A 24,886-nucleotide genomic window follows, 5' to 3' on the forward strand; every position below is an offset into this window, starting at 1 on the left:
CACTCTTACATTCATAGGTGCTTAAAATTGGAAGCCAACATTAAAGAATCATTTTTGTTTCTTTATGCTAATCTAGGTTTACAATAACATTGATGTTATTGCACATAACAAGAAAATAACCTCATTTTCCAGACATATGTGTAATCATAAAAGTAAAAAACGCCACCATCACAAACAACATTAAGTTTTACTGAAAAAAGTTATTTCGGATAAGCAGAACATTAAAGTGCAAATCTTTTGCTTACTTATACATAATGTTTTGAGAAGCAGCTCCCATATGTTCCACACAAAGTTAAAAAAAAAAAAAAAAAAAGACAAGAAAGGTTGTAACTTTTGTTTGGACAGTATTGGAAAATTCTTGTTATGACTTGCATGTGTGTTAGCCACCAGAATTAACATATCGCACAGTGGCGATCCCAGCTTGCTAAACTCTGACGGTTACAGCAATTAGCCGCTGTAGCAATGACTAGCAGTGTAACACAAACACTATTGCGCTCTCTCGGTGACGTTTTATGAACTTGTTAAGCCACTAAAAACCCCAGTGTTCTCTACCACATTCCAAATCCGACCGATAACAGCTGCTTTCTCCCGACTATGTGCACTTTGTTAGACTATTTTTCAGCCATAGCCATGTAGCTAATACCAACAATAGCTAGCAGTGTAAAAAAAAAAGGAAAAATCAACATGTGCACTTTGGTGCATGCTGTATAAAATGCATTGCAGATTACTTTTTATACAGCACGCAATAAAATAATTCTGTGAAAACCTCCCCAAGTAAAACAAATGTATTTAATTCACTTACCTTCTCAGTATGCCTACTAACTCAGTGCCAAAGGTTGCATGTGGCTTAACAGTCTTCCAGAATTGCGCTCAATTGCACTCTCCTTAAATAATGTTGTTGTCTAAAGGCTGCGCTTATGTGATTATCCAATCATATTTAGTTGCTGTCTTTGAATATATTACATAATTTCCGTTGGTGGTCAAACATGATTACAATGGTTTTAGTATACTAATTTAGTCATTTTATATCAATGCAAGAAAAAAATAGTAGTTTCAGTATTGTTTATAATTAAGTAAATGGTACTTTATTCAATAATGTAAATAAACAAAACATGAAAGACTTGTGTAGCATTAACTAAATTCATTTGTGCAAATTCCAAAATCTGCCAATTCCCATTTTTTCAGTGTAGTTGCTCAATGAGTTTATCCACCTATAACTAAATAAATAAAAACTGTAGGCTGGACTCTTACTGGTGGGACATACACCCATTGTTGCGTCCCACGGCGCAAAGTGACGTTGGTGTGACGTCTTTTATAAGTCATTTTTGGACTTCCAATTTTGGTCGACTGGTTGTTTTGTAACCCCAGGCAATTTCTTTAATTCAACATCTGCTAAACAGAGTGTTGTCGTTGGTAGGACCTCTGTGTACGGGCTATTTATGGTCGAAATGTGGCTGTTGTGGATGTCTTTCAAAGTCAAACTTGGGCTCATTTTAGACATCTTTTTTATAATGCTTCCACATGTATAAACTCTGTAATTCAATGTTTTCAGAGGGTGGAGGGCACGTTTTCTGTGCAGAAACAGTTACGTGTGAAGGAATGCAGAGTGATCACGGACATCTACAAGATGGCGTGGGCTCTTGAGCTAAAACAAAAATGAGCAGCTGCTCAGTCGATTTGGAGCAGAAATGACCCCAGCTTGTCACAGGCAGTTTGCAGAATGCATGCATCGACGAAGACTGTTGAGCAGATAGTCCATAGTTCATACACAACTTCTAGTACTTTCCATTGCAACTTCTCTCAGAGTAGGTTACCGATCACAATCACACTCACTTCTCTTGCAAAGCTTTTCACACTAAAACAGGATGCTTTTAAAAATGAACCATATGTAATGCAAATTCTCTTTTAAGTAATTTCACAAGTTTTCTAAATACTTAAAACATTTTTGTTTTACATTTTAACTTGGATTTCAATAATATTTCAACACATTTTAATAAATGACATTTTTAACCTGGTTTCAAACAAATAAGTTGATCAACTAAAATAAATAAGTTAAGGAAAAACAGGAAAATGTAAAATAACCAAAAATTATCAACATGTACTGAATAAATCAGTCTAACACATAATAGTTGTTTAAACATAATCCATATTCATATGTATCATATTGATAAAAACAATGTTAATATCTGTAAATTTAAAAATGTTATATTTATTAATCATGTATAAACGACATCCAAAAAATTTTGTTCAAAGTTAAAACGTTGAACATCATATTCACTTCCAAGTTGGGTCACGGTTGGATGTCTAAAAAAATCTAACCAAGAAATTTACAACTTTGTTTTTTTCTAAAAGAGTCAGGCTCACAAATGTATGTACCTGAGGCCTCCACTAGCACTCCCCCCCCCCCCCTTCATATTCCTTAGAGAAGGGGCCTCTCTCTGTAATGCCTAATATTATGAGAGTAACAGTCTACCTCCAAAACCTCTCCACAATACACTGTGATAAAAAAATAAATCCCAGCACTTCCACAACTTGCTATATGTTTATCCAAATTAATCCAAAGAGAAATCTTGCCAAAATGCATAATTTTTGCATTTCATTTGCTGTTTGTATGGAAGCAATAACCCAGAGTAGGCATCAGATCTTATTTAGCTGAACTTCATTCAAATGAAACTAACTGTGGCTCATTTAGTGAATGGGTAGTATGAGCTACATACATACACACACACACACACACACATGTGTGTGTGTGTGTATATATATATATATATATATATATATATATATATATATATAGGGAGGCATCAACCACAGGAGTCGTGCACAAAGTATTGGGGATTTTGTTACTTTAATGGAGCTTTTGGTATTGACCCCTATTTTTCAATCATTTTGAGGGGGGCTGAAAAAAGTCAATGCTGATGGATTCCTTAGGAGCTCATATGATTTTATTGGTAAAATAACTAAGAGTGAAAGTTACAAGTTCATATTTTTAAAAGAGATGAACTTTCTGATAGGATTTGAGTTGATTTGAGTTTTTTTCTTTTGAGTGACATTCTTGTCTGTATTTTATAGCATTTGTTAGTGTCATTATGTCAGTGTCTTCCAACTACCAATAAACATCAAGAAGAATGCAAAAAGTAGTATTCCTCCTGAGCAGTAATACTATCATCATCATCATCTTTTATTTATATAGCGCTTTAAAAACACACCAGACAAACCAAAGTGCTGAACAACACAAAAACAAAGAAAAGCAAAATATAGTATAAAATAACAGGAGGGATGTAAGTTTCCCGCCGAGTTAAAAGCCAGTGAATAAAAACAGGTTTTCAATCTGGACTTAAAGATCTGCACTGAAGACATTTGTGTAATATGAAGGGGGAGGTTGTTCCAAAGCATCGGAGCCGCAATTGAGAAAGCTCGACCTCCTCTGAGTTTCAGCCGCGACTTAGGGACTGATAACAGCAATTGATCGGCTGAACGGAGCGAGCGAAATAAACACGGGCCAGGCGGTTTAAAGATTTAAAAACCAATAAAAAGACTTTAAAACGGATCCTAAAAACAAGCCAATGTAGTGAAGCCAGAACTGGAGTGATGCGGTCAAATTTCCTTCTACCAGTTAAAAAACGTGTCACCGCATTTTGCACTAATTGCAAGCGTCAGGGTGCCCAACCCCAATTAAAAGGGAATTGCAATAGTCCAAACGTGAGGTAATAAAGGCATGAATAACAGTTTCCAAATTGCATTTGGAAAGAAAAAGCTTGACCTTCGATAGGTGTCTGAGTTGATAAAAAGCTGATTGTACCACCCCATTTACATGACCAACAAAGGTAAGTGCGGAATCAAAATTCACACCAAGATTTACAATTGAACTTTTTAGATGGTAGGTCAAAACACTGAAATCTGCATCTGGAGAAACAATAGAGCAATGCGGGCCAAATAAAATTGCTTCCATTTTATGATCATTAAAATTTAAAAAGTTATTTGCCATCCACAGTTTAACGTCACTGAGACAGTCAAGTAAAGATTGACAGGGAGAAGTATGGTGGCCAAAAGATAAATAAAGCTGACAATCATCAGCATACAAGTGAAAAGATACTTTATGTTTTCAAAATATCGTGCCAAGAGGGAGTAAACACAGCCAGAAGAGTGATGGCCCAAGGATAGATCCCTGGGGCACACCCCAATGCAGAGGGGGAAATCAGGAGTCCTACCAAAAGGATAGGACTCACAAAATACTGTTAAATTATTTTAATCAATTTTGTGTGTTATTTAAATGACCAAGGCCTGTCATTCTTGCTCTGGATTTTATCACTTTTATTTAAATAAAAAACATTGAGCTATGGTTTAACTTCATTTTTTTCACAGACTGGGGTTACTCATTCACTTTATTTAAAATAAGCAGCTTAAAGGTGAGGAAATAAACACTGAAAAACATGAGAACATATTCAAAGTAATTATGAGAATCTCCATATTGACTTGCTCTCATTAATCTAACACTAACATTAAGCTAATGTTTTTTGCTTACTTGTATTTCATTTACACAGGTTAGTTTTGTTCTTTTTTGTGCTATCATGTTTTGGAAGGATGGCCTCTTGAATCTTAAGTGTGTGTCCTAATATTATTATATTATACTAATATAATATACTAATATATCATATTGTGTTTCTTTCAAAGCAGGGAATGAGGAAGAGTTCGGTAACAGATAAGGGCATCTGTTAATATGCATATCCATATAGAAAAGAGAAATAAATGTAAAAAAAATATTAGTTTTTGTTAAAACAAATCTGTGAGCAAGTCATAAAAAGTAAAAGCTCATTTTTGGGGGGGAAAGTAGGAAAATGGAAAAGTGGAAGGACCCAAGTTCTCCTTATGTACTTTTATCTATTCATATGGATAAGATAGGTGGGCTTTTTTTAACTTTACCTTTTTCGTATTCACAGCAGAGTACTGCTTCACAGAATACCAGATTAACTCCATATTGCATAAATAACACAAAATTAATTACAAGTAATGAATTACCACTGATGAAAGAACACCGTGTTCTTTCCGGCTGTTCATATATCTGTCTCCCTCTGTGTTGTTTCCCTGTCTGTTTCTGACTCTTTCTACTCTTTCTTTCTGCTAATTTTGTGTGTGTGTGTGTGTATATATATATATATATATATATATATATATATATATATACACATGTATTCTTTCCTTTTCGCTAAAGCATATAGTTAGGGCTGGACCAGGTGACCCTGGATCCTCCCTTAGTTATGCCTTAGTTAGTGCAGGCTGCTGGGGGATTCCCATGATGCATTGAGTATTTCTTTGTGTTAATAGACCTCTTTGCACTGAATCATACTTGTTGTTAATCTCTCTTCCACAGCATGTCTTTTGTCCTGTCTTGCTTCTCTCACCCCAGTTGGGCGTCGTTCTGCCGGAGGTTTCTTCCCGTTAAAAGGGAGTTTTTTCTTCCCACTGTCACCTAAGTGCTTGCTCATAAGGGGTCATTGTTGGGTTTTTTCTCTGTATGTGTTACTGTAGGGTCTACCTTACAATATAAAGCGCCTTGAGTGACTGTTGTTGTGATTTGGCGCTGTATAAATAAATAAATTGAAATGAAACTGCTCTTATGACCATTCCACTCTTGGCTCAAACAAATCTCTTCTGCTTGTTGCTTTTCCTTTGTAGTGGTTTCCTAGCAAGGCTGCTACTGGAACTCTATGTGCCATTTATCTGGGCTGTAATCTGAGCTGCTGTTAATTTGCCATTTCTAAATCTGGTGACTCGGATTAATTTATCCTCAGCAGCAGAGGTGACTCTTGGTCTTCCTTACCTGGGGCGCTCCTCATGTGAGCAAGTTTCATCACAGCGCCTGATTGTTTTTGCGAGGGACACATTGGGGACACATTCAAAGTTTTAGCAATTTTCCAGGATGACTGACCTTCAGTTCTTAGGGTAATGATAGGCTGTCATTTCTCTGTACTTAGCTGATTGGTTCTTGCCATAGTATGAATTCTAACAGTTGTCAAATAGGCTTGTGGCCACACAACTGATGGTCCCAACCCCATAAAGAAGGAAAGAAATTCCACAAATGAACCCTGACAGGCACACCTGTGAAGTGAAAACCATTTCAGGTGACTGCATCATGAAGCTCATTGAGAGAAGGCCAAGGGTTTGTGAACAAAGCAAAGGGTGGCTACTTTGAGGAATCTAAAATATAAGACATATTTAGAGTTATTTAATAATTTTTTTCTTTGCTACATAATTCCATATATTTTGCTTCATATATTTAATATCTTCAGTATGTATCTACAATGTAGAAAGTAGTAAAAATAAAGAAAACCTCACACAGTCAAAATATTGGAAACTTTAGTCATTTTTTAAATATGCTATAAAATAAAAGCATGAAATGATTACAAAAACACTGATGACGACCCTAAATTGAACCACTATCAAGGCTTGAATTACCTCACACACCTGTACTACAGGCCTATAAAACTAATAAACTAACTCTAATAAATTTGAATTAATAACATGCTGTTTGAGACAGAACGAAGGTTTAGTTACTGAGGTGCTCTGTACTTAGATACCTCTCCTGTATTGTATATTCTCTTCTTCTCTTTGACGCTGTAAAATAGGGCATCTAGGGCAACCTGAGTATGAAGCTTTGATAAATTCAAAGATCTGCAATACTAGAAGCTGGTATGGGTGAAGCAGCAGAAGGACTAGACAATGAATAGCACTGATGCCATTGCAGAGTTTGTCTTTTGATGAACAGTTACAAGAAAAATAATTGCAAACTTTTTGGATTTGTCAGAATTTCTAAAAAGTCTTGAAAACTATACAAAACTGTTATCGGTCAAAGGAGCTTGCAAAGAAAAGCGTCTGGACTTCCTTAAGTTACTTGAAGACGTTTCACCTCTCATCCGAGAAGCTTCTTCAGTTCTAAGGTCAAATGGTGGAGAGTCCCAGATTTAAACCCAGTGGGAGTTTCCCCCCACAGAGGGACAAAAGGACCCCCTGATGATCCTCTAATCGCCTGAGCCAAGGTGTGAAACTGGGTGTGGGTCCCAATCAGCCAGAGTTTCGGGTGAGCTCATTGTGAAACCTGGCCCCACCTTATCATGCGAATTCAGGAATGTGTATGTGTGTGTCTGCTGAGCTAACATTAAAATGCATTAAGGGTCTTTCAGTTGAGAAATGACCCATTTCCAAATGTATCAGAATCTTGTAACACTGCTCAATTGACTACATGCCAGCATGTTATCGCCTGCACGATTTGTCAGTGTAGCTCAGTGGGTACAGTTAATGACTTGTGATCTAAAGGGAGGTCTCATAGCTCTTGCTCTGGTTCACACCATGAATATCTGTTTCCTTGGTTTGTCTCTGACTTCACCTCTGTCTGCATGTCTCTCCTTATTTCATGCCAATATTTGATCCCCCACTCCTCTTATACTTTGACTTTAGAGCTTTCTAACACCTCTACCTTTTCTCTATACCACTATACTTTTGACCATATCACTAGGGAAAAAAGCCAATTGCAGTCATTTCTGGCTGCAGTATCTGACAAAAGGGTGGGTGAAATGGCTGGCGTGAGATGCTTATACAGGTTGTGATGTTGATCTCAGCCTGCTGTAATGGCACCGGGCCATTAACCCTCCCTGTCATTTTCAATGACATGTGCTTTTGAACAAGGAAAATAGCTCTGCCCATATAACTTATACAGCAGACTCTCAACTCCCACAGCCAGCCTGTGGCTTAGTGCCATGTCATTTTCCCTGTCCAGACTATCATCATCACTGCAGTTAGATTGTACCTAAGAGGCTCCTGCAGTCTTTGATGTCCATTCATTTTCCAATTCTATTCACTATTATAACAATGTACAGTCTTTTATTATAATTCATGTAAATGTCAGTTTCTCTACTATAACACACTTTAATGATATATCATGACTTATTTAATTCAACTTTGATGTGACAGTTCTTTAAATTCTTTATATTTGTTTGTTGATCTCATTTTGACAGGTCAGCTTGGTCTCAAAAAAGTCCTACTGATAATGAAGAATTTTTAAACAGTTTCTCCATGTTAAGTCCATAACCAGCCATTTGCCAAAGTCCAACTGATGAATCCTTTGTATTCCTATTAACGGTATATTCTGGTTGTCACCAACAATAGTCTTGTCAACCAAACCAATTCAGATCAGGCACTGGTTGCTCTTTTTCATGAAATCTGAAGAATGTGGCATTCTACCAGCCAGTCGTGGGGGGCATCTTCAGGCCGTTGTTGCTTGTCATTTGTCCCGTGGCTCTGGTTGTGTTGGCATATATTACAACATAGAAGCGGGAAAAAAACAAACCCGTTCCAGTACCTCAGGTGCCACAGTTCTACAGTGAGGTAATGAGAAAATCCAACCCACTGGACAGACAGACTCTTGTGGAAATGTTCAAACCTAGATTTTGTTTTGGTTTTTGTTTCATTGCTGTCATTCCTGCTGTTACAATGTTGTCTGCTGCATGCTTCACTGAGCTAAGAAGTGTGTGCTCATATTATGATTTGTTTTTTTTCTAAAGCCACACAGGTCAGCCCCTCAGAACTGCAAGATGTGTTTCAGGAGACCTCCTCCAATATCTTCCAGATCAACGCCAACGGTAAAATGAGTGTCTGTGTGCTTTATTTTAAAAACTACTGAATAAGTATATTTTTAGTAGTGCTCTGTTATGAATTCTACCATTAGTCTATGTCTGAACACAGATCAGGCCACACTAGTTTTGTGAGATTAGGGTTAAATGTATTGCTTCGATCAAATTAACAGTGACAACATTTTACGATTAAGATTAGATAAAATTAGATTAGAGGTTAGGATTACAATGAGGACTATATTAGGGTTAAATTGTAACATTTAAAACTGGCATGCCTTAAATTTGGAATTGGGGTCATTGGTTTTTAAAATTAGAGTAGGTTTGTGGATAAAAATCCAATTTAAGATTAGTCAATGTGTCTTGGAATACTGATAGGATCAAAACTTTACAGAGCAGTTTTGGAAATTGAAATTAACTTCAATTTCTTCTGAAACTTTTCATTTCAGAGCTATGTTTGAATTCATGGTTGAAATAAATTTCATGTTTACTTTGGCATTAATTCTGGATTTAAGATCAAGGCCGTCACTGGGGTGATCGTGGCTCAAGAGTTGGCACTTCATCTTGTAATCGCAAGGTTTGCCGGTTCGAGCCCCGGCTCTGACGGTCTCGGTCGTTGTGTCCTTGGGTAAGGCACTTCACCTGTTGCCTACTGGTCAGAGGCGCCCCAGTGGCGCCCGTGTCTGGCAGCCTCGCCTCTGTCAGTGCGCCCCAGGGCAGCTGTGGCTACAGCTTTGGGGTCCTTAGGAACTAAGTAAAGCGCTATACAAATTCAGGCCATTTACCATTTCACTATTTATTAGATGTGAACTGAAATATGAAAATGCTGCATCTGGTATAAAAGTTATAGCTTGGTTTCCATTTAATGCCGTATCCCCGGTGTTTTAGCTTTGATAATATTTTTTGGGTTAATTTAATGCTAAGTTTAGTCTGAGGTTATTTAAAGATTATAACTAACAACAGATTTATATTTGAGTTAAGGCAAATTTATATTTTGGTTTTAGGTTTGAGTTTTAAAAGTGGTACTTTTGAAAATAAGGATCAAAGATTAGTAGCTGGGTTTTATTTCAACCATCAAGTTAAAAAAAATTTATGGGTTTAATTTAGAATTGAGGTCAGATCAAGTAGTAATAATACCCTGAAAAATTCAATAATGGTTAAGTAGTTTAATCAATTTAAATTCTGTTAATTTGAAGATAAAATCTTAATTTGGTTTGGTCAGATTTAAAGTTGAGTTAAGGGTAGGGATGGGTACCGGTATCCGGTGCCATGATGGCACCGGTTCTGACATAAACGGTAGTAACCAGACCGAAAAGCAGCGCACATTTCGGTGCTTTATTTCGGTGCTTTTTTTTACTGAGATGTGATACACTTTGAATTCTAGCCAATCATTTTATGTTTCCGAGGATAGTAGGCGGGTCCAGGTACGTACGTTCTTTTAGAGCAGAGCTACAGATTAAAAATGCCCAAGGCAAAGCGGTCAAAAGTCTTGTTGTACTTCGCAGCAAAAGATGCAAACTCAGTAGCCTGCAACAAGTGCTTTAAGCTGATACTGTGGAAAGGAGGTAACACCTGAAATCCGATGAAACACCTGGCGACGCATAGCGTTTTTTTTAAAAGCCGAAAAATGCGCCGTATTTGATAGCTTGCTGCGAGACCTCACACCGAGCGCATCTACTGCAGGTGTGGTGCCTGTTATCGGACGAAGAGTTAGCAACATCCCCCAAAAAGCTGAAGAGTAGAGTCCTGGCCCCTAGCCCCACCAGTGTAGCAGAAATGATGAGGATGATGATGGCAGCAGCAGCCGTTCTTCTCTGCGTGAGTAGCTTAATGTTGTTCGTGTATAATTTACGTTGAGTAGGCTAACCACGTTATTACATTAATGCATGTAAGGTGAACTAGCAAACATCATCATAGCTACATGCGGCTGTCTTCTTGTTTGATGGCAGATACTCCCTTCACCCTGGCCAAAAAGGCTAAAATGACCAAATAAAAAGTGGGAAACAGTTAAACATGAGAGGTTTTTGGACAAAGTTTTTGTTTTTTTCCATTGTTTAAGCACTGCTTCCAGCCAAGAGTGATACCATATATGCCCTATAGCTGCAGAAAAGGCTAACATTGTTATCTTTTTACAAAAAAAACAGCTGAACATGAGAGGTTTTTGGACCAATTTTGTGTTCTCCATTCTTTAAGCACCGGTTCGAGCACCGTTTAAGCACCGGCACCGTTTCAAAAGTACCGGTTTGGCACCGGTATCAGATAAAACCTAAACGATACCCATCCCTAGTTAAGGGTATTTAAAAATACAGCTAAGTGTGGAAACAGTGTGAGAGTTGAAGTGAACTACTTTTGCTTAGGATTGGGATCATCTTAATAAGACATTTTATCTTAACAGAGACTTAACAGGGACAGAATAGATGTTGAAATGATTCAAATTTCAGCAAAGTGTTTCTTTCAAATCAAGTGTGAAAGAATATTTGTGGGGCCTGAATACACCTCTTAACATTTATATCATCCATTTGTTCCTCCAGTGGTCACACTAGAGAAAAATCTTCAGTCACTGGGAACGTCTAGAGATACCGCAGAGCTCCGACAGAGTCTGTGAGTAGCACTCACGCCATATAAAACCACATACTTTGATTCTACATACTTGCTGGTCCACTTCAGTGTAAGAGTTACATTTATCTCCGCTGTCCAGAAAAGTGCTTATTTTCTTTTTGTTTCACCACCCTCTTATGTATTGATTGTTCTTTTTTAGTTGAGCTGCCAGCAATTACCAGATTCAACACTGATGACAAAGTGTCCAATCTAAGATGATTGCATCTGTTTAAAATGCATTACATCCCACTGTGATTGCTGGCATGTCATCAATTCTATTGAACACTTTTTTTATGATCGCCTTGGAGACTTACTGACAATGCTTGGCTGCTTTTATTTTCAACTTCCCATTTTCCTTCCACGGTATTGATGCAGTGCCTCCGACTGATGCAAATTGCATCTAGTATGGTGGTTTGTGTTATTCAGTTCTCACTGTTTGTTCAAGAGGCTTTGTAGTTTGTCAGAAATGTAACTTTTAGAGCTCATTAACTAGATGCTTCTGTTTTGATTGGCATATTTTGTGGATGTGACAGTGATAAAGTTAGGCGTGATGAAAGTGATTCATTTAGCATATTATGGGCACATTCACAAAGAGCATGCTTAATGACATTATGGTTTTGGTTAATGCTTTCACCTTGCCAGTCTGCTGATTCTAAAGTTTTCTGCCACTGCAAGGGATAAAGGCTTTAATTAGCAATTATCCGGTGAAAACGAACAACATACCTCTTGACCTCTTTGTGACCACACTGTTGCTTTATTTTTTCGCAACTTTTATATTCTACATAACTAATAAACAAAAAAAGCGATTTACTTTGACATTTAACAATAAGAACATCTTTTGTACATTTATTACACAAAGCAGGCACCATGTGGAACATTCTTGACGAAGGGCTATTGACTGACCTGTTATTTTTGTTGTAAATGCCTATTGAACTGTTGTTTTCCTCCTAGGATTCTATTGACTGATGCATTTTAAATAAAGCCAGTACTTGTAAGGTTAGCATGAAAGTGTTGATCTGAAAAAAGCAAAAACCAAGAACATGGCTCAAATGTCAACCATTTCTCCATTTTTAATAACACACAATGTTGACGAATTGAGTATGTTGTACTGTAGTATGTGGTCAGGAGCCTTTCAAACAACAAGCCTTATCTGAACATCAAGTTTTTTTGTGAAAGGCATTAGGTTCTGCAGCTATAAAATATAGTTAAAGGGAAGTTAAAAATGCTGGAAGATAGTAAAATTATAATTTTAGTTTCACCTAATTCTAGTAATGACCACACATTAACCGAAGAAAACTGGGCTATTTACGGATTCAGTGACTTCTTCAGGATGAAAAAAGTACAGTGTAGGATTTATATTGGAAAGTGTCTATAGGGGAGAGTAGTGCAGCACATAAAAAATCTCACACAAGATCAGCACTAACAGAAAAACAATTTAGGAAGCTGCTTGTATCGAGGAAGTAAAAGGATGAAGATGTGGATCCAACTTTATAGTTACAGGAGGATAAGGAGAATGGAAAGCCAATCAAACATCTTTAAAGCTACACAATTTGCTCAAAACTTAGCCTAGCAACATATAAACTCAAAAAAAACAAATTAAGTTTGCTGACGTTGTGGTATGTAGTCTTTATCCTGTGGTGAGAGTGATTTTCAGGCGAAACTGGCCTTACATCAGCCACAGAAAATGCACTTAGTATCTCTAGAAATCTACTAGAAATCTTTCTCACTCTGGAAAAATATCAAAAGTTGATGCCCACAAGTTACCTCATGCAGCTTTGTTGCCTAAAACCAAACCCCAAAACGTTTTATATGAACATGCTTTTTGCTGACTCATCAAAACTATAAAGAGTAAATAGAGAGTAAATAATTCAATTCAATTCAATTCAATTTTATTTATATAGCGCCAAATCACAACAAAAGTCGCCTCAAGGCGCTTCATAGATACAGAGAAAAACCCAACAATCATATGACCCCCTATGAGCAGCACTTTGGTGACAGTGGGAAGGAAAAACTCCCTTTTAACAGGAAGAAACCTCCAGCAGAACCAGGCTCAGGGAGGGGCGGGGCCATCTGCTGTGATTGGTTGGGGTGAGAGAAGGAAGACAGGATAAAAGACATGCTGTGGAAGAGAGACAGAGATTAATAACAGATATGATTCAATACAGAGAGGTCTATTAATATATAGTGAGTGAGAAAGGTGATTGGAAAGGAAAAACTCAATGCATCATGGGAATCCCCCGGCAGCCTGCACCTATTGCAGCATAACTAAGGGAGGATTCAAGGTCACCTGGTCCAGCCCTAACTATATGCTTTAGCAAAGAGGAAAGTTTGAAGCCTAATCTTGAAAGTAGAGATAGTGTCTGTCTCCTGAATCCAAACTGGAAGCTGGTTCCACAGAAGAGGGGCCTGAAAACTGAAGGCTCTGCCTCCCATTCTACTTTTAAATACTCTAGGAACAACAAGTAGGCCTGCAGAGCGAGAGCGAAGTGCTCTAATAGGGTGATATGGTACTACAAGGTCATTAAGATAAGATGGGGCCTGATTATTTAAGACCTTGTATGTGAGGAGCAGGATTTTGAATTCAATTCTGGATTTAACAGGAAGCCAATGAAGGGAAGCCAAAACAGGAGAAATATGCTTTCTCTTTCTAGTCCCTGTCAGTACTCTTGCTGCAGGATTTTGGATTAACTGAAGGCTTTTCAGGGAGTTTTTTGGACATCCTGATAATAATGAATTGCAGTAGTCCAGCCTGGAAGTAATAAATGCATGAACTAGTTTTTCAGTGTCACTCTGAGACAGGATATTTCTAATTTTAGAGATGTTGCGCTAATGGAAGAACGCAGTCTTACATATTTGTTTAATATGTGCGTTGAAGGACATATCCTGGTCAAAAATGACTCCAAGGTTCCTCACAGTGTTACTGGAGGCCAAGGTAATGCCATCCAGAGGAAGAATCTGGTTAGATACCATATTTCTAAGAATTTCTTTTATCAGGGCCGAGTACAATAACCTCAGTTTGATCTGAATTAAGAAGCAGAAAGTTAGCGGCCATCCAGGTCTTTATGTCTTTAAGACATGGTAATTAAATACCATCCTTACAATCGTGAGTCAGTGACAATGATGTTATTAAACCTGTCAGAAAGTTCTTACCTGCCATTTCAGCCTGCTTTCAAACATCAGTTAATGCAGTTTTGTCAAAGCCACAGACATGGCTCACTTACACACAAATTCACCCTCTGCATCTGATCCCCGATGCACAGGTTTAAGGTACTGTCACTCCTGATTGGTCATTTCTGATGATGAGGGTTTGGTTTTTTTTGGTTTTTTTGGACCACTTATCCATCCCAGTGAACAGTGAATTTTAACTTACTTTGCCTGTTTTTCAGTCCTTTCATTTAGCTCCTTTTGTCCTGTATATAATGAAAGTCTGCCTAATCTGCACACTGTAACACACCAAGCTTCAAGTGCAGATTTGTTGATATCTAAAACTGGACAATTATCTGCTTCTGTGGGAAATTAGACCAAACCACATTATCGTAGCAGAACAAGGTGGTCCTTTTTTTGAATTTTCCACACTCAGCATGTTTTAAAATTGTGGTTTAAGACCAGATAAGGTCAGGTCCCCATATAGGAGCCTCTACTATAGTAAAAGATTAAAACAATAGTGATGTACCCATGTCTACATAGAGAATAACTATTCTTATTCTTTATACTGCCTGTGAATTTCCAGAACGTAACTCCACTGTAAGAAAAGGGAAATGAAATACATCCCCCACTATTCTCTCTGATTAAGCTTGCTTGAGTCAGCATCTTTCAAAGTCACAGTCTAATTTCCTCTTTCATTCCTTATCATGCTGTGGTGGAGGAATACCTACTAGTTTCATGCAGGTTTTGTTGCCAGAACCAATTAATCACATTGTAAACACAGGTAATCAGAAGCTTAATGTGGTGAAACAATGATGTACACATATGAAAAAATACATACAGTAGCTACTATAGCATACAGAGTATTAATTTGCATGTACACTGTCATAAGCTGTTGTCAGTAGCTGCCGTGAAGACATTTTCTTCCGCACAATAGCTGTCCTGCTGTGGAAATATCTGAGAAATGGGCTTCATATGTTAAACGTTGTTTCTCCCATCTTAGTAAAAGGTGTTTTCACCTGACAATGAACAGAAAACTAACTGGGGAAAACACTTGTGCACTCACTTTGTCCTTCAGAACACCCTTGATAAACACAGACACAAATTGTATTCTTTGTCTTGTAAATTATAAGGGGGTCTAGAGGACGAGCTGCAGCAACTCTTGAGATGTCACACAAACACAAATAACGAGATTAACTGCCTATACAGACAGTAGGAATGGGAACCTCAAGTCTTAAGTTTAGCTTGAGAAGTAGATGAGGCATGCCAGTGTCAAATGACTTGATTCTCCTTGAAACAGTGTCCATAGTAAAGCTAGTATATTTGAAAACAACCAGAAAACAGGTAGCTCCTTTAATCATTTAAAAACAAAGCAATATAAGTAATAATAATAATGATAATACTAGTAGTAATAATAAGTAAAAACATTTTTGGTTTAATACTTTCGAAATTTTTCAATATTTCAAAATTATAGTGATTTACTTTCACATTAATTGTCTCGTAACCCCTCCAAGTTTAGCCTTTTAGATGATCTGAACATCTGGTTCAGTTCAATTCAAATCAATTTTATTTACACAGCGCCAAATCACAACAACAGTCGCCTCAAGACGCTTTATATTGTAAGGTAGACCCTACAATAATACATCCTGAGAAAAACCCAACAATCATATGACCCCCTATGAGCAGCACTTTGGCGACAGTGGGAAGGAAAAACTCCCTTTTAACAGGAAGAAACCTCCGGCAGAACCAGGCTCAGGGAGGGGCGGGGCCATCTGCGGCAACCGGTTGGGGTGAAATAAGGAAGACAGAGAGCCAGAGAGATGATTGAAACTTGCCTAAACTACAAAGTAGTTAAAAGTAGCACATTGATGTGCAGAAGCAGTGAATGTGCCAGTATTAATAATGTAATTTATTTTGTAAACACAAGAACATTTAGTTGGCAATAATTCTGTACTATTTGCGAATTTGACATTTATACTTACATGACATTTAAATAATTCTTTATTTTGTGCACATACTTGATAAAGGTCAGATAGACAGATTTGTAATTAAGAAATATTTCAAGCAGTAACAGTAAAGGTATCATGAATAGCTATCTATTTATGTTAACTTTGCCCTCCCCAATTCTATTACAAAGATTTAGGAAAGTGAAAGTCACATAGTGTTTAATGGGGTAAAAAGTTCAAACTCCCTACAGCTATAAAAAAAAAGCATTTTTACATAAAAATTTTCTAAGGTTTCATTTTTAGTTTTACTGCCTGTAGTAACTATTTTGCTAATTGCACAAAGCATATTCTTTCAGAACAACCTGCTGGCTAACCCAATCAAAGGGTGGGATTATTTCTTCCATCAGAACCTTAATATCTGTTGCTTCATCATGGACGGTCGTATCAAGTGGAGAACTACAGCACTCTGATCTCAAGCCACTTAATTCTGAAAAAGGCCCTATAGACTCATATGCTGCAGTTGTCCTTTGAAATGAATGCAAGTCTTCTTTGTGCTTATGGTAAGAATGGTACCCTCACCCCTACCACCAAATCTCTTGCTTAATAGAATTCGACCCGCCCCGTAATCGTGGAAATGCACATGGCGAAAAGTGGATTAATGGCCAGCACCCTCTGAGTGTCATTGTCTTTGTTAGCATATTAAGCATTCACAGATGTTCTGGCAGTAATGTGCCAAAGTACAATGGGCCAGTGTTTGAGGGGAGCGCCCCTAAATGAATGAGAACCTCTCTGCAGATGCAAAACTCCACATTATGTTACTGGCAAGTATGGAACAAAAGCGACTGAAATATGAATATTTGGAAAATTAAAATGTAAAAATTTTTTTTTTTTTTTTAAGTTTTCAGATTAGCATTCGTAGAAAGTAAAATAGGTCTACTGTACCGTTAAATAGGTTATTAGGCATACATTTTCCCATGATGTTTCAGATACATATTCAAATTTCTCCCCTCTGCGTTTAACTGTCTGCTGACGCTATTTTGGAGATAAACATATGACATGCTCAAGACTATAATTAATTGAAATATTTTTATGCCACAATTTTAGGAGAATAGCCAATGTATAGTCATGTTGTAAGATCGATTTTTAAAATTATATCATGTGCTATTCTGACATAAAATTCTGTTAAGGTAATTAATATTTTTTCAGAGTGTTTTACTTGTAGCAGATCCCAGAACAGACCCAGAACATGGAGATATTGTGTGGCTTGAGATGCCTCAGGTTCCTCCTGGAAGTGGTGGCTGGTGAGGTAGATCCCTGTTTAGCTGCCTTCAAGGCCAGGACTTGGGGATCGATTGCTGGATGGCTGGATACTTCAGAAAATGATTTGAAGCCTTCTTCGGGATTTTAATATAATATCATTTTTTTTATATAACCAAACTGAATTTTTCAGTTCTGTTTTTTTACGGCTAAGTTTTCTCATCTCAACTGTTCACCCTTCATTCTCTCTGGCAGTGTCATGAGGTCATCAACCTGAGTCTTGAAGAAGTTCCCAGATATGCTGAGCTCATAATCGGGTTGCTTTAATTCAAGCTGTGCTCCACCTCTTGCTAAACTAACATGGAATGATGTTGAAGGTCAGGAAATCTTTTATAGCACTGCTTTGTCAAGCAGCTATACATTGTCCTGCTGAAAATGTGTCCCACTAAGCTTAAACCATATGAGAGCATGTGTCGCTGCGGGATATTGTGGTAGACATGCTGATTACATGTTGCCTTGCATTCTGCGAAGAAGATTGGACAAAAGAAACCAGCAAAGCCAACCAAACACCATGACAGCTCCTCCATGTCATGGTGGGAACCATACAGGCAGATTCCATCTGTTCAGTGTCTACAACTAAAACTACACATTTACGCTCATCAGACTGAGACCATATTTTTGATCAAAGAGTTTCTTGTGTCTTTTCTAATTGATGTCCAATGGTATGTTACACAAAAACGAATCAGTGCACCTCAGAGTGAAATATTCGGAATATTGCTGCAAAGTCCAAAATTGTATCTATCACGAGACATTTTTTGTTTTTTGTTTTTTTTTGTTTTATATATATACGCTGTATATAGTCGCATCTATACAATACAGTGTAAAGTTTATTATTCATATACAGCTCATTATATAGGTACAGGTCTACCTACAAAACATGCTACTGCCATTTAGGAACATTAAAATATCTATAGATGACATTCTTGTGTGTATTTCACATTTTACCGTGAGGCCAGGTTGGGTATAAAATTATGTGAGAGAGACTCATAAAGCCAGACTGAAAGACTACCTCAAACTCCCTAAGAGTTAGATTTCTTTCATTTCAGGATTGCTATTCATCCATGAAGTCTGGACTGTTTTATTATGTCTTTTCTAGTCTTAATCTTCCAAGAGTAGCCCATCAACTGTTATTTGTTTCACTCTGTATCTTCCTTGATGAGGAACACAGTGTTGTGTCACCAGGCAGATGAAAGTGTCAGTAAACAAACTCAGAATATGATTACTTTGTTGCGTGTGCTGCCAGAAATATTAGCTAATTTCACCTCCTCGTTTAAAAGACACACACACACACACAGAGTTGATGAGGTGTGAAGTTTATTATTCATAAAACGAACATGCTAAACAAGCCAGTGTTTATTTCTGTAAAATGTACCATGGAGTGAAACTATCAACAGAACAGAGGGAAAGTGTCACATGCTGATGCAACTTAATAACAAACTGGAATATTCTGACCCTGCTGCAGCAGACAGAAATGTATGTCGTCTATATTTAAAGAATAAATCATAGGTTTGGGTAGAAGATAGATGGAGCATTAATGTTAATGGTTTGGCTGCTGATGTGTGTTTTTGTGTTGTTTTGGTTTGATTTGACACACGTATAGGAGAATAATAAACTATTAGTCAGCAGTGTTGGGAAGGTTACTTTTAAAATGTATTCCACTACAGATTACAGAATACATGCCCCAAAATGTATTTTGTAACGTATTCTGTTACGTTACTCAATGAGAGTAACGTATTTTGATTACTTCAGATTACTTAATATATTATCATGCTTTTTACAACTACATGAATGTACTATTGCTGTGTGATTTATTACTATTACTGAGTAACAGTGGGGTGGACATTAGGTAAGGCTGCACTTTTTGCAGCGATCTCATATAGAAAACTATTCCACGCGTATATAAAACAGGCCCGCTTCTCCGAACCGTAGTAAAGGGACCTCTGGCTAATGTTGTAATAGTAATTTTACAATGTATGTTGAAGGGATATTACTGCCCTCTGTTGGTGTGTCTGTGCATTACATGCAATAAAAGGGGTTCGTTAAAAACATCAGGTTATGGGCCCAGAGGTCGCAAAGGGACGCTGCTAACATGTTTTTTGGGAGTCATAAACAGAGTTGTGGGATTCACAATAGAAGATAGACTGTTTATTGACAAGCTGAGCGGACCGGAGAATTGGGCAACGTGGAAATTTCAACTGGAGCACCTGTTGAAGGCAAAAGGACTGTGGGGTATGGTACAGGAGACACCTGGCTGCGGATGCTAATGCCCAAGCATGAGCTGAACTTGAACAGAAGAAGGGAAAGGCATTTTCAGTGCTGGTACTGAATGTAAGTACACCCCAATTGTACTTGATAACAAACTGTAAGATCCCCATGGTCTTACAGAAGCATGGGAGATGCTAAAAGCACAGTTTGAAAGAGATACTGTTGCTAACAAGCTATTTCTGAAGAAGAAGTACTTCCGGTGTGTAATGAAGGACACCTTACAGCTGTGAAAAGAATTGTGAGATATTTGAAAGGAACTCTAAACCTGGGACTCAAATATCAAAGGACAGAAACAGGAACCTTGGTTGGGTATTCAGATGGTGATTGGGCAGGTGATCAGGATGATCGACGTTCTACAACTGGAAACATCTTTCTACTTGCAGGAGGTGCAGTTAGTTGGCTTAGCAAGAAACAAGCAACAGTTGCACTTTCAACTGCAGAGGCTGAGTATATTGCTTTGAGCCAAGCTGCACAAGAAGGAGTTTGGTTAAGACGATTACTAACTGAGCTTGGAATAAAGACCACGGCAACAGTGATCCTGGAGGACAATCAAGGAGCAATTGCAATCGCAAAAATCCAGTTGATCATGCAAGAACAAAGCACATAGACCAGGGGTCTTAAACTAAAATTTGAGGAGGTCCATTTGGAGAAAATCTTCTCAAGCAGAGGTCCAGCACATCATAATGTCTAACTTGCATTATGATTGTGATTTTTTAATAAATATCTGAACGTATGAACAATAGACTGTCAAATCAATGAAAATACAAGTTAAAAACATTTCAGCAAAATTTATTGTTAACACTGAAACACACAGTAGGCCTACATTAGATGTAAGGCTGCAGTTTAAAATGAATTAGAGAAAATAAATAAAATGGCTAAATTGCTCATCTTAACACAAAGTGCTTAATTTCAGAAAAAGAATAGCAGCAGCAGCATCAACATCTTAACAATTTTACAGTTTCTCTTTCTTTCCCCCTTATATTCCACTGTCCCACTTTCTGTTGTTCAGTGAGAGAATTGAGCTTTAGTTTGCTCTACTAGGATTTTAAATCTGGGCTGGAATGGTGTCAGGGCCATTCTCATACACATGTGTAGGTGCTCATTGGTGAGCCTGGAACGATATTTAGTTTTTATTATGTTCACTGTGGAGAAAGCTGCCTCACAGCTGTATGTGGAGCCAAACATGGTCAAGATGTGCAGGGCTACTTTCCTCAGATTTGGGAAAGCTGTCTCAGACACCATTTGGAGCCAGAAAGTGGCAGGTTCAGTTCTTCCAAACTGCTCTTTCAGGGCCACATTTGCTTGGAGATCAACCAGTTGCATTTGAAGAGGCCCAACATTTGGCCACTTGAAGTGCTGTGTGACTTCCTTTGAGAATCCTCTGACATCAGTGATGAGAAATGGGTCCTTTACATGGTGAGCTGCTGTCCAAAGCTGAAGCTATCAAAACGTTTGCTGACGTTTGCAATCAGCTTATCAACAAAATCAACAATAAGAGGACACATAGAGGAATATGTATGCATAGTCTCCTTGCAGGTCTTCTTTGAACACTTCAAGTTTCCTCTGAAAGGAGCGGACAGCTGTCATCAGTTCACAAATTGACTTGTCCTTGCCCTGCAGCTTCAAATTCAGTTCATTCAGGTGTGAAGTGATAGCAACGAAAAAGACCACAATATCCATGTTTTTCCCATCATTTAAAAAGAGAGAAAAGTTTGTTGCTCTCTGACGTTCCAGCTCTTCCAAGATGCTATTTCACATCTGATGGACCAAAATCGCTCCAATGCCCCGCCTTTTGCTGAGCCATGTCACATTGTTGTGAAGCAGAAGATCATCAGCGTGTGCACCAACTTCTCTGAGGAATTCCCTGAGCATGTAATGCTGACAAGAAGAAGATGCCCTGAGAAAATTTAGCATTTTCATCATTGTTTTCATCACCTCAGCATACTCATCTGACAGGGTGGAGCATAAAACAGACTGATGAATAATGCAATGGTAAGAGATTAGCACAGGTATTCCTGTTTCATTCTTGCTACAGCTCCTTTCTATCTCCCCATCATAGCAGGGACTCCATCTGTGGTTATTGAAACCACTTGGTTTGGCTCTATGCCTCGCTTTGTTAACATTTCCTTAATGGCCAGGTAGATATCCTCTCCTCTTGTAGTGCTCTGAAGGGAAGTTACACCTAGCAGGTCTTCACAGAACTCTTTCTTATCATTGTTGAAGAACCTTACATAAACTAACAGCTGAGCATTGTCAGATACATCAGTGGACTCATCTACAGACAAGCCTACACATGGTGTCTTATGAATAGCTTCTTCCAGCTGGGATAGTACATCCTGAGCTAATATTTCACTTCGCTTTGTGTCTGTTGATGCTGACATAGGTATTTGCTTTATTTTGTCAAAAAACTCTTCTTTTTGTTTACCCTCAAGTAATGTCTTTCCGCTGTCTGTCTGTGTCTGCATTCAGCGTTGCGATCGCCTGTTGGTGTGTCTGTGCATTACATGCAATAAAAGGTGTTCGTTAAAAACATGAGCTAATACGTCGGGTTCGTGTTGGGCTCGTAGCCGAAAACTAGCTTTACTTTGTTGTCTGGGTCACTTTGCTAGCGAGAGACAGAAGCTGTGTCCCAAAACGTCGGCTGCATCCTTCAGAGGCCGCATCTGAAGGCCGATTACGTCACAGCCAGGCGACGAAGGCTGTCCCAATTCGTCGACTCCTTCAAATGTGGCCGACAAGTGCGTCCTTCATTTCCCCGAATTTGAAGGATGGGTTGGGTGTGTCCTTCGTGGCCCACCATATCCCAGAATTCATAGCGCGGCCCAGCCAAATTTCAACTGCCAACAATGGCGGCCGCTACTGAGTTTTAAAATTAGTCTTATTAATCTTTCTGGGTCACAAAATAAACTTTTAACATATTTTCAGGCGAGAAAGTAGCTGTGTAAACTTCAAATATCCGCTCGGTTTATCAAGACGTCGCATATTTGCAAAAGTGTGCCGACGTTTTCGGAGACGTCTGTTACCCACCCGCTCGATAGCAAGCCGAGGGGTTCAATGGTCTCTCGAGACAGCGAGAGCAGCGGACTCCCGGCTTCATGAGTAAATCGGTTTGGCTGAGATCAAAGTTATTAGATTAAACAAAACTTTATTAATCCATCGGGTTCCTCCGGGATTTTCACACAGCTGAATAACCGTCAAACAGAAAACTGATTAAACAGAAGTGTGAGATGGTCGAGAATTTACGCCAGTGTCCTGTTATATTTTAGATAGCAAGGAGCAGACGGCCGAGTTTATTAAACTCCACCGAGACAGCGGTGACGCAAATTTGTAGGCTAGACCGTCCCATTTCACAGCCTCGCACTTCCGGCCTTCTCGGTCTTCGAAGGACCCGGCCCACGTAGACCATGAAGGCCGGGTCCTCCAAAGGATGCAGCCGACGTTTTGGGACACAGCTAGGGAGAGGCGTTGAAAGGCTGCTCCAACAGAACTTATTGTTTGCTTTGTTCTGCTCGGTGACAGCTCGTACTTTTTGACTCTCCTTTTTCTCCCTCCCTCGCTCACAGACACATAGCGGGTATGGCAGTCCATTCTCCCTGCAGCACGGACTACACTGCCTATGAAGCTACATTCTTGGGGGCTACGCCTGTAACACTCCTATTGCCTTCTTATTAAATTATTTCTGTGAATAATTTGTAAAAATATTTCCTCACGTCATTATGTGGGATGCAAGTAGAGGTGACATGGGTCGCGAGATTGAGACACAGGCATTAGAGCCTCTTAATGCATTTTTTGTTTGGTTTTCCACCAGTGTGGAAACCAAAGGTAGAGAGGGCATAGCCTAACATATGAAACAGGAAAATTAATTTCAAAAAAGTAACTGTATTATGAATAGAGATGGCACGATACCACTTTTTTATGTCCGATACCGATATCATAAATTTGGATATCTGCCGATATATGAATCCGATATAGTGTGTTTTTTAATCAATAAAACTGTTTTTTAATATCTTGCTGCATTTTGTATAAGTTCATACACAAATCAGTTCTTACGAGTACACTATACCAAAGCGTCTAAATCTAACTTTAGTCCAAACTTTGACTAGGCTGCTTCAAAACCTCAAGTCAAGTCAGTTTCTGAAGCAGCAAAGCAGCACCAGACCATCACACTACAACCACCATGTTTGACAGTTGGTGTGAGGTTGTTTTTATGAAATGCTGTATTACTTTTATTTTAGATATAACGTAAACGCCAACCTTTCAAAATGTTCAACTTTTGTTTTGTCATTCCACAGCGTATTTTTCCAAAGGTCTTGGGGATTATCTTGCTGTTTTTGATCAACAGTGGTTTTTGCCTTGGAACTTTCCCCTTTCTCTTCTTATTGCTGAACCGTGAACATTGACCTTAACTGAGAAAATCTAGAACTTTAGATCAAATCAATAAGTGAAAATGTTATTAATATAGGACTACAGAACAACAACAACATGTGCAAAAGAAAAACAGCCCCAGGATAGTCTCTCTCTCTCTCTCTCTCTCTCTCTCTCTGTGTCTCACACACACACAGATAGCAGTGTGTTCTTGTCAGTGAGGAAAAAACAAGGACTAGGTAACAACATTAAATGAATAAATGCAAAAGATTAGAAAGCACAATACATAAATAAATAATATTAAAAACAATAAATAATTAAAACAAGGCAAAAGGTGTGAGCAAATAAAAGCCAGGTCATAAAGGTTAAGTCTTTAGTTTGGCTTAAAAAGCATTAACATTGTCTGTTATCCTCAGCTCTTCTCTACAGAAAAAGAAGAAAATGGGCATTTTTTCTCTCAATCGCCTTGAGGTGATAAAAGTAGTCTTAGTTACCCTTAGAGAGAGCCCAAAGCCCATCTTTGTTCTTTGTTGCCCAGATCTTCATCTTCTGGGCAACAAAGAACCTTCTTTATTTCTTTACCAGAAATGCAATTTAAAAAGCCTATAGGCCCAGGGTCATCAGGAG

At 38.3% G+C, this 24,886-nt stretch overlaps 1 protein-coding gene and 1 long non-coding RNA gene across 8 annotated transcripts in view; both read left to right on the forward strand.

The window, feature by feature from the left end:
• Positions 1–24,886, forward strand: part of tsnare1 (T-SNARE Domain Containing 1) — a 249,750-nt gene that overhangs the window by 92,517 nt on the left and 132,347 nt on the right. For all 7 annotated transcript variants that reach the window (XR_014876749.1, XR_014876750.1, XM_085176751.1 and 4 more), the window contains exons 3-4: positions 8,559–8,636; positions 11,156–11,225. Coding sequence is in view for 5 of the 7 variants with exons in the window: in XM_085176751.1 (XP_085032877.1) it covers positions 8,559–8,636; positions 11,156–11,225 (148 nt within the window). In the remaining 2 variants the exon portion in view is untranslated. The remainder of the gene's footprint in view (positions 1–8,558; positions 8,637–11,155; positions 11,226–24,886) is intronic.
• LOC146507543 (uncharacterized) lies at positions 11,232–24,521 on the forward strand. Its single transcript, XR_014876776.1, has 2 exons — positions 11,232–14,527; positions 14,571–24,521. It is a non-coding gene; the product is annotated as an uncharacterized LOC146507543 (long non-coding RNA).

This window comes from Neolamprologus multifasciatus, chromosome 11, assembly GCF_963576455.1.
Source record: "Neolamprologus multifasciatus chromosome 11, fNeoMul1.2, whole genome shotgun sequence".
Taxonomy (NCBI): domain Eukaryota; kingdom Metazoa; phylum Chordata; class Actinopteri; order Cichliformes; family Cichlidae; genus Neolamprologus; species Neolamprologus multifasciatus.